Genomic DNA, 9083 nt, shown 5'->3' with positions numbered 1-9083 from the left:
ACAGCCAGGCCGGGGGTGGCCGGCACGGTCCTCTGGGCCCCCCCCCCCCCCCCCGCCGAGGCCTCCAGGGACAGGACTGGAAGGGGGCAGCTGCCCTGTCCTCTGAGGGCTCTGAACAGCACTCACTTCCTGCAGGGCCCCCTTGTTGCCAAGGGGTGCCAAGCCCTTGTTCTCCTTGGCCACAGCTGGTAGATTCGCCCTAGTTGGGAAGGGGGCCCCACTGAGGCCCCGTGCGGTCCCCCTCGAGGCCAGGACCAGGTGCAGGCTGACAACCCCATGGCAGGAGGGGGGTCACTGAGCTTGTGGTCAGAGTCCTGTAGCACTGGGAGGAGGGTGGCGCCCACCTACAGCCAGTTCACCGAAGGGGCAAGGCCAGGAATAAGGGGAGCCAGCCCAGTTTCTCAACTTCTAGGATGCAGGTGATAACGTGTCGTGTGGGTGGGTGACCAGCTAGCAGTGGGGAGCCGCAGGAAAGGGCTCATCCCCGTGATCTGACCAGGGCCTCATGAGACCAACTCCGACTACACTTATGTAAAAAGTTTTTATTTTAATAAGTAAAAATGGCTAAGCTTCCAAAAGTTCTTAAATAGGATTTCAAAGGGGGGAAGATGTCAAGAGGCCAGTGAGCAAGGAGAGAGCCTGGTACCAGGCAGGTGAGGGGAGCAGCAGAATCCTGGCCCACTGGCCTCCCGCCAGCCATAAATACAGCCCAGCCCTCGGCGGGGAGGGCCGTGCTCCTATGTACACCTAGAACACTATGTACATGTCTGGCCCGGGGCCCGCCCTGCAGTGTGGGACCAGGCTGCCCCAGGGTGCCCACCAAACTGCCCGGCTGCCATGGTTCCCATGCCCCCTGGGGCTCCTCAGCCCATCCACTGCAGATGGGGCCTGGCAGGCAGGGGAGAGTTAGACCGGGCTGGGTGAGAGGTCCACCCTCCCCATGAGGGCCCCCGATGGCCCAGGCCTGCCAGGCAGAGTGGGCCACCCTGCCCTTCCAGCCCGTGCCATTTGCACCCACAGCCACAGACGAGAGCCACCATTTCCTTCCGAGCATGTTTCTCATCTGAGTGGAGACGGGGGCGGAAGAGGTGCCTCCACCCAGGCCTTTGCCTCCTGGGCTCCCAGTGCTACAGCAGGAGCGGGCCAGCAAGGCCTCAGGACTCAGTCCCCGGTCCGGCAGGGTGGACACGTCCGTCACACAGGTACCGGCCTTGACTTCCCTGCAGGAGGGGGAGGAGGGGCCGTCAGCCTCGGTGCATAAGGGCAGGAGGGAGCCAGGCAGAAGCACAAACAGCAGGCAGCAGGACAGACCCAGCCCTGAGCAGCCGTCGCCCCGGCGCAGCCCTGCAACCCAAGGTGGCCAGGTGGGTGGGCGGGCAGGCCCGGGCCACCGGCCCCACACTCACCTGGACACTCTGCGGCCCCAGCCGTCAGGCTGAAATCAAAGTGACAGGCGTCTCACTGGTGGGCTTGCCTCAGGCCAGGACCCCCCGGGACCCTGCTGCCCCTACCTCTTTGCACGCTAGTGTGCCAGGCCCTTCGGGAAGCGGGGCCAAGCAGGGGGCTGGAGCTCTGGATTCCAGTCCTGGGGCTGGGCCAGGGGCTGGGCCCTGCCTCCCACCCTCCCCCCGGAGCCAAGGCCCAGTGCACGGGGCGCCGGGCCTGCTTTGGAAGGTGTTGCTGGAGCCTAGCCTCAGAGAACTGCGTCCCGGGCCTCGAGTCAGTAGCCCCGCTAGGAGCCCAAAGGGCTGGGTTCTTCCTTACACTATCTGTAACATGGATCTAGCACTGTCTGCCCTGACAGGTTCCGGATCAGTTTTATAAACTTAAAAAAAAAGAAAACAAAAAGTCCATTCAGGTCAGAGCAGTCCAGTGGCTACCCGCCTGGGGGCAGGCTTACCCAAGGGCTGCAGCTTCCTCCGGATGGAGCCTGGGCGGCTGCTGGGCCCAGAGCTGGGAGCCGAGTGTGCTCGAGCCGAGGGCTGCGGGGTCTGGCAAGCCGGCTCCCACTGTGGGCGGGGGTGAGCAGGTGGGCGGGGGCCGTGGTCCTGGCCCACCCCCCACCATGCTCAGTCATCGTAAGAATTACATGAGATAATACATGAAACGAAGAAAATGAGTCCTACCTGAGCACCTGTGTCCCAGCCTGCAGCCCACCCGCCCCCCAACTGCCTGAGGACCTGCCCAAGCATCAGAAGCCAAGGTCAACTAGTTAGACTACAGAGGCTCCTGGGTTCAAGTTCTAGGTCCACCCCCTTCTGGCATCTTCCCCTTTCCCGCCACTCCAGGCTGTCTCCCGTCCCAGAGCCTCCTTCCCGCCCCTGCCCTGGCTGTGCCAGCCCAAGATGGGCCCGTGGTGGTCACCATACCTCCAGGTGCTCCTGGCTGGACCAGGACCCGAGCTCTGCCCTGCGGGACCCAGGGCCCAGCTCCACAGAGCGCACCCGCTCTGCAAACTTCAGGGAGTAGAGCGTCTCACTGGTGTTCTTCTCCACGGGGGACACCTAGGGGACGCGAGGGCTCACTCTCCACCCAGGCCAGCAGGCCGCCCCCACAGCACTGGAGGGGGCAGCATGCTCACTGACTGTGAAGCTGCAGAGGACAAGGGTCCCTTCCCTGCACAGCCTGGCGTACGGGCGCCACCGGGGGGAGGGGGTCCCTGCTCCTGGTGCCGGCCACCCCAGGCCCTCACCTGCACCACCATGAGGGTCTTGCTGTCCCCACTGAGCGAGTCCTGCAGCAGGTAGGTGAGTTTGGAGTTGCGGAAGGGCACGTGGCCCTGGCGGGAGCGCAGGGCAGCAATGACATCCCCCAGGGCTGACAGCGACTTGTTGATGTGCTGTGCCTCCCGCAGGCGGCTGCCCTCAGCCCCTGACTTGCCCACGCGCTCCGAGCCGGCCAGGTCCACCAGGTTCAGCTTCCCTGCGGGGAGGGCACCGGGCAGGTCAAGGCCGCCCCAGCAGGGGCAGGGGCCGGGGTCCTCGGCCGGGGCCGCCCGGTGCCCTCACTCACCCGTGGTGCGGAGGCCCGTGCTGCAGTCCACCCCGCGCACCGTCACGATGAGCAGGGCGTGGGAGCGGGAGCTGTGCTCGTTCAGGTTGGTGAACTCTGTCGTGCGGTTGGTGTGGCCGAACTCAAACACCTGCCAGGGAGCAGAGACGGAAAAGGCACGGGGTCTGGAGTGAGGTGGTTGGAATCACCCTGTCCCCGAGTAGTGTCACCCCATGCACGTTACAGAGGGGGAGAGGCAGAGGCTGCACGTGTCCCGCTCCCGCCCTGTGTCTGCGTGGGGTCTCCCCGGCGCTTCCCTGCCTCCAGGCCCCCCAGCCTTGCACCTTGTTGATGTCCTCCACGCTCTGCACCCGGAACTCGGTCAGCCCCGGCACGTACAGCTGCCCGCTGCCGTCTGGGCACAGCCGGATCTCCAGTTTCTCCTGGGGCTCCTGCCCCAGCAAGTCCCTGCAGGGACAGGGCTAGATGGTCACTCCCTCCTCCCCCCACTTCTGCCTCTGCTTGCACTGCACCCCCCTCCCCCGCCCCATCACACCCTCCCTCCCTTCACCATAGGGCTAAGCCCCTCTCTCCTCCAGCTCCTCCCCTGCACTCAGTCTGCTGAGGGGCAGAGATCAAACGTTCCCCCAAAAGTCTTGTAGTGGCGCTACTCCTGCACCCACAATGCACTGAGCTCTTGTGGGCAGGCCCCCTCACGCCCCCCACTCATTTATCACCACCTGGTGCAGGGAGAGTGTGTAGACTCGGATGGAAAAGGAGCACCTGAGTCTGGTCTGGGCATCCCAGGGGGACTGAGAGCAAGGCGTTCTCCCTGCCACCCCTGAGGTGGGGCAGGGGCCTGGGACCACCCGATCCTGGGCTGATTGGACATGTAGCCCCAACTCCAGTTGTCATCCCACATGGCTCTGCACGGCCCTGAGGACCACGAAGCCACCCCGGAGGCCACGCGCAGTGCCAGAGCTGCCCACCTGAGGACCTCGTTGTAGATCTCGGCCGCACTGACGGTGATGGTGTAGTCCCAGTCGGACGCCTTCTCCTGCACCTCAGAGAAGAGCAGCTGCAGGGCCCGCTGGTTGATGCCTGGGTTCTCAGGGGTCCCCTGGGGGCAGAAGCAAGGCCCCAGTGAGCCAAGCCTCTCCCCACCGTAAGGGCGGGGGGCATGCAGATGCTCACGTGGGGTCTATGGCCCCCTCCCTGCTGGTGACCACTGACGGGCCAGCCTCCCTGCCCACAGCTTCCACCTGCCCATCGGTCTGCCCCAAAACACCCTCCAGTAGCTGCAAGCAACTTCACCGTCTTGGGCCTCAGTTTCACCACCAGCGTAAGAGTTAAAGCAGAGGGCTGGCTGACGCACCTGGTCCTGGGGGCCACCTGGGAGGGGGCACTGGGAACCTATGATCTCCTTGCCTCTGCCTAGAGGGTGGCTCACGTCAGGGAGGCCATGAGCTGGGCTCTGTGGGTGGTGGAAGGGAGGCACAGGCAGGGGCCCACATGCCCTGGCCCACCCTTCTAGAAAGAAATCTGGAGTCCTTGCCTGAGATGCCATCTCCCCTGAAGTAGCCCACCCACACCCTTTACCCTCTGTTGCTCAGGCCTCAGTACCCCTAGCATGCTCCAGCCAGCGTTGTGGCCTCTGCCCTGCAGTGCCTGGTCGCTGAATGCTCTCCACACACCCCCAGGGCTGGCTGCAAAGCTGCCTCCTGGGACCAGGCATCTCCCCCACAAATGCCTGATCCTTCCCTCACTGCTGGCTCCTCTCAGCCAGACTTTTCTCCCTGCACCTGCCAGGATACAGCCTGAAGTGCTATGGGCACTGCTGCCTCCCCACTGGTGGCCTGGCCCCCGGGAACAGACACTGGCCAAGCTGTGCCTGGTGCCCCAAATGGCACCTGATCTACATGGGCCTCGGCAGGCATTGTTGGAGGAGAGATGCTCCTGGGGGTCACCCCAACTCTGAACATCCAAGACAGAGTTAGCAGCCACCCGACCCCCTCACTTCCCCACCTGGCTTGGCCTCGCCCCCACTAACCAGTCTCGTGAATCCCAGAACAAGGGCAACAGCGGGGCCCAGACTGGGACGAAAGGGCCACGATGGCAGCCTCCCCTAAAGGTGCCTGTCCAGCCTTCTCGGGCCCCTGTCCAGACACCGGGACACCTGTCCCCACCCTTTCCCAGAGAACCACACAGCACCCCTCAAGAGCCAAGCCCATGCTAACAAACCAAAGAAACCCCCAAGAGCCACCTTCCCTTTTTATCTCCGGTTGAGGTTCTTCCTCCCCTCAGTGCTCCCATTTCCCATGGCTCTCCCCGGAGGGGGCCTGGCCCCGGCAGCAGAGACTGCCCTCCGCCAACCCGATACCGCAGGAGCCCAGTAAATGCGCGTGGATGAAACAAAAGTCCATCCCGGGAGATGCAGAGGCAGTCTGGGCTCTGACCTCAGAGCCTGTGGTCATTATACCTGCCCTGCCCTGACCCATGGGACCCATCCCAAGTCCGCCCGGGGCAAGGCGCCCCTCTCTTTAGGCCTGGTGCCCCCCAGGCTAACACAGATAACTAGCAGCTCTGCTCCTGGGCCGCACAAAACCTGAGGCCACCAGGGCAGCCGGCAGGGGGCGGGGACTCACTCGCTTAGCCGCTGCCCTGTGCAGCCGGTACCCACCTCCATCGTGTAGGTCTTCCCGGCACCCGTCTGGCCATAGGCGAAGATGCAGACGTTGAAGCCATCGATACAGGAAGTGATCAGGGCTTGCACTTCCTGGAACACCTAGGGAGGGGACGTGAGATGGAGATCACAAGCCCCCCCTGGGGTCCCAACCAGCTCACAGTCCAGCCACCTCCCCTGACCACCTTCTCCTTTGGCAATAGTACAACACACATTGTTACCGGCGAGTGGCTCACTGTGGGAGAATGTAGGACTACTAAGTCACGATAGATGTCAATGGGCAATTTAGCTGCCAAGACTGAAGGGAAGACAGGGCAGTGTCTGCTACCCAGCCCTGGAGCTCAGGGGCCCCACCTCTAGCTTCTCCAGCACCAGAGGAGTGCTCAGCAAGATGAAGGCAGAGGCCAGCACGTCCCCAGCACCTGTGGCACCTCCTGCGGCCTGCCGGCCAACAGACAGGATGGGGCAAAGGTAAAGCCCAGCACAGAGACAGGAGGGCACAGGCAAGACAGGCCTGGCCGGTCAGCCGAGGAAGAGATGAGAAAAGAACGATGCTGCTGAGACCACGTGGCTCCCACAGGCCAACGGTTCCACAGTGGGTGCCAGGAGCAGCGGGGGGGGGGGGGGGGGGGAGGGCACGGCCAAGGAGCAGCAGGGAGCCCCTACGAAGACCTACACAGCTGCTCCCAGCTGGAGAAGCAACACCTGCCAGAGTACTGTAGGTGGACGGGACTGACCGTCGGCAGGGCTGCGTGGGTGGGAGGGGCCCCAAGAGTAGGTGGGGCTGTGAGGGTGGGCGGGGCCACGTAGGTGCCGTGGGCTGTGCATAAAGCCTGCAGAGGCTTCAATCTTAGCTTCTCACCCTCTTTTCTCCTTCAATGGAAGGAGCAAGGCATCCCAGCACCCCACGCTCCCCCATCCTGTCTCCCATTTCTTTCTGTCCATGCTCCCATCATGCCCTGTGGGTCCCCAACCCTCCACTGCTCTCTGTCCCTTTCCCCACAGGGCCACACTCACGTCCTGCTGTGAGGCCCGCGGGGAGAAGACCTTGTCCAGCTCGAAGGACACAGGCTTTCCTTTGTGCAGTAGGTGGATGATGGAGTCATCGTCAGCATCGAAGGTCACAGCATTGGTTGCCTCAGGTCCTTCCCCGTCCTCTTTGGTGACTGGCCGGACACGAGCAATCACCCGGATATTCCCTGGATTATGTGGGGGAGGGGAGAAGGGTAGAGGCTGGGTCAAGATCAGACTGCCTCCACAATGGCATCCTCTGGTGTCCTGAGCAGCCCAGTGGCTCAGGAACCCGCTGCCTTCTAAGCAGGGCCACCCACGGGACGGTGGCCCTCAAAGCTGTTATCAGTCGCTCGCACTATCATGAATTCATGTGTCAGTACCCTTTCTTCCTGGGCCAGCCAGTTGAGAAGGGGAGCCCGCAAGGACTCCAGTTTCCTCTATACACTAGGGGCTTGGGTCCCAGTAAGCCAAGGGACTTATTCTGTCATTCTAAAAGGCCACCATGGATGCCAGGACAGGGCTTGGGAATCAGATGGGCAAAGAGAACCAGGCAACGAGGCATCCCTGGGGTGTGTGGGTGCATAGATCTGACTGCTTCAAGCCCTTCGGTGAGACCTCAGCAGAATGACAAACTCCCCGCTACAGCCAGAATGTCCCATCTTCCCCTTCACCTGTATGCTCCATCTTACCATCCAGGCCTCAGCTCTGGCTTCACCTCCTCGTCTGGGAAGCCCCCAACACCCTCGACTGTCAGACACCGAGGGGCTCTGAGAGCCCCTCCTCAGCCCCGGTAATGGGCAATGTTGGGGTTCTCTGTGATTAATGATCACTGCTGTCCCAGCTGAAGCGAGCACCATGAGGGCAGTAATAGCATCTGTGGGTTCACGGCCATGTCTCCCTGTCTGGAACAGCGCCTGGCACAGCGCAAGCACTCCCTAGACCTTTGTGCAGTGAACAGGTAGCCTCAAGCTTGGCCAGGCCCTTAGTCAAAACAAGCGGCATACCAGCTGCCCCCACCCAGTGCCTCAACAGCCCACCTGGACCCCTCGGGGCCTGACTTCTCTGGGTTTCCATATCTACAAAGATGGAGCTACGGCAGCCCCTCAGTGACAGGACACAGCTCCAAGGAGTGGTGCCTGGCTTGGGGGAAGGACAGCAACATCTCTGAGCCAGGTTGGGACCCCTGTGCCTTGGGGGGGTGAGGGGGGCAGTGCCCCCAGCAGTCACCTTTCAGCCGCACGAGCTCATTGTGGCACTTCTTGCGCAGCTGCAGCTCCCGGCGGTACTTGCGCAGGAGCTCCTGGTTGTTGCTGTTGACCTCCTCGATGGCCTGGCCGATCTGGTGGGGGGGTGTGCAGTGCTGTTAAGGGCTGGCTCCACCCACCTACCTTACCACGCTGCCCGCCACCTCCCCCTGCCCCTGAGCAGCTGCTTACTGCCTCCTGCCCTGGGCTGAGTATTTAATGTCTGCTGTCACAGGTCAACTCTTTCCAATAGCCCCTGTGGGTATGTACTGCTGCCAGGCCCATTTTACAGAGGAATAAACTGAGCCTCAATGAGGCTTACTGCTCTGCTAATGAGCCAGCAGGACTCAGCCCTCACTTCATAGCACTAGCACTTGACTACTACTACGTTTCAGTGGGACCCAAACTCCACTCTATCCCCAAGTAGTTGGGGTACCTAAGGCCACCATCTCAGTTATCAAGCCTCCTTTTTCTCATCTGTATAATGGGGAGAACACCATCTAATTCATGGATCTGTAGAATTTGGTAGGTAAGGACCTCCAATCACACTTCACGGGGGAAAGAACCAAAATGCAGACGGCACGTGCATATATTCCCCCTGGCTGCGTAAAGAGGGAAGGGTATATATGCACACAAACACGTTAACAGGCATCATCACGCTCAGAACGCTCAAGGGGTAAATTCTGACAGACATCTGCCTCTGAGGAGCAGGCCAGGGCGGCAGAGAGAAGCCCTTCCTTTTCACCTGATGTCCTTCTGCACAGCTTGAACTTTCTACCATGTCCATGTATTACTGACACAATTTTTTTTTTTTTACAGAAAAAGGACTATTTTCTATTCCCAAAATATATCAGTCTCTCTGCCCTCAGGGCTGTCGTACAGATTCAAGGAGCTGACAGCTATAAAAGGCTTAGCACGTAGGAGGCACTTAAGAGACACTGGCTATTCTCATACTGTACAACTATAGCTTAAAAAAATCAAAACTAACAGATGTAAGAATATACGTGGCATGTTTGGGATATAAGGAAATATGTAACATGTTTGGTTTAAAGAGTCATAATAAGGCAAATACCCAAATTGCTGCCCTGACCAGTCTGTTTTTCAAACAGGGTCTGGGGGTGGCAGTGTGTGGGTGGGGGAGGGGATCCGTG

General features: G+C 61.1%; 1 protein-coding gene across 7 annotated transcripts in view; it reads right to left on the bottom strand.

Moving 5' to 3' along the window:
• Window positions 1-1036: 1036 nt before the first annotated feature.
• The window catches only part of KIFC3 (kinesin family member C3), a 31838-nt gene continuing 23791 nt past the window's right edge, over window positions 1037-9083 (bottom strand). For 6 of the 7 annotated variants that reach the window (XM_077751254.1, XM_077751256.1, XM_077751259.1 and 3 more), the window contains 10 exons: window positions 7916-8027; window positions 6692-6873; window positions 5672-5776; window positions 3981-4111; window positions 3336-3459; window positions 3013-3142; window positions 2693-2922; window positions 2370-2504; window positions 1901-2009; window positions 1037-1220 (listed from right to left, as the gene is read on the bottom strand). In XM_077751254.1, the coding sequence (XP_077607380.1) occupies window positions 1195-1220; window positions 1901-2009; window positions 2370-2504; window positions 2693-2922; window positions 3013-3142; window positions 3336-3459; window positions 3981-4111; window positions 5672-5776; window positions 6692-6873; window positions 7916-8027 (1284 nt within the window). In that variant the 3' untranslated portion in view covers window positions 1037-1194. Of the gene's footprint in view, window positions 1221-1406; window positions 1436-1900; window positions 2010-2369; window positions 2505-2692; window positions 2923-3012; window positions 3143-3335; window positions 3460-3980; window positions 4112-5671; window positions 5777-6691; window positions 6874-7915; window positions 8028-9083 lie in introns of all 7 variants that reach the window. The other variant, XM_077751255.1, reaches the window with a different exon arrangement.

Source organism: Crocuta crocuta, unplaced genomic scaffold, assembly GCF_008692635.1.
Source record: "Crocuta crocuta isolate KB4526 unplaced genomic scaffold, BGI_CrCroc_1.0 scaffold124, whole genome shotgun sequence".
Taxonomy (NCBI): Eukaryota; Metazoa; Chordata; class Mammalia; order Carnivora; family Hyaenidae; genus Crocuta; species Crocuta crocuta.
The sequence above is the reverse complement of the archived record's forward strand: the minus strand, read 5'-3'. Positions and strand labels throughout refer to the sequence as shown.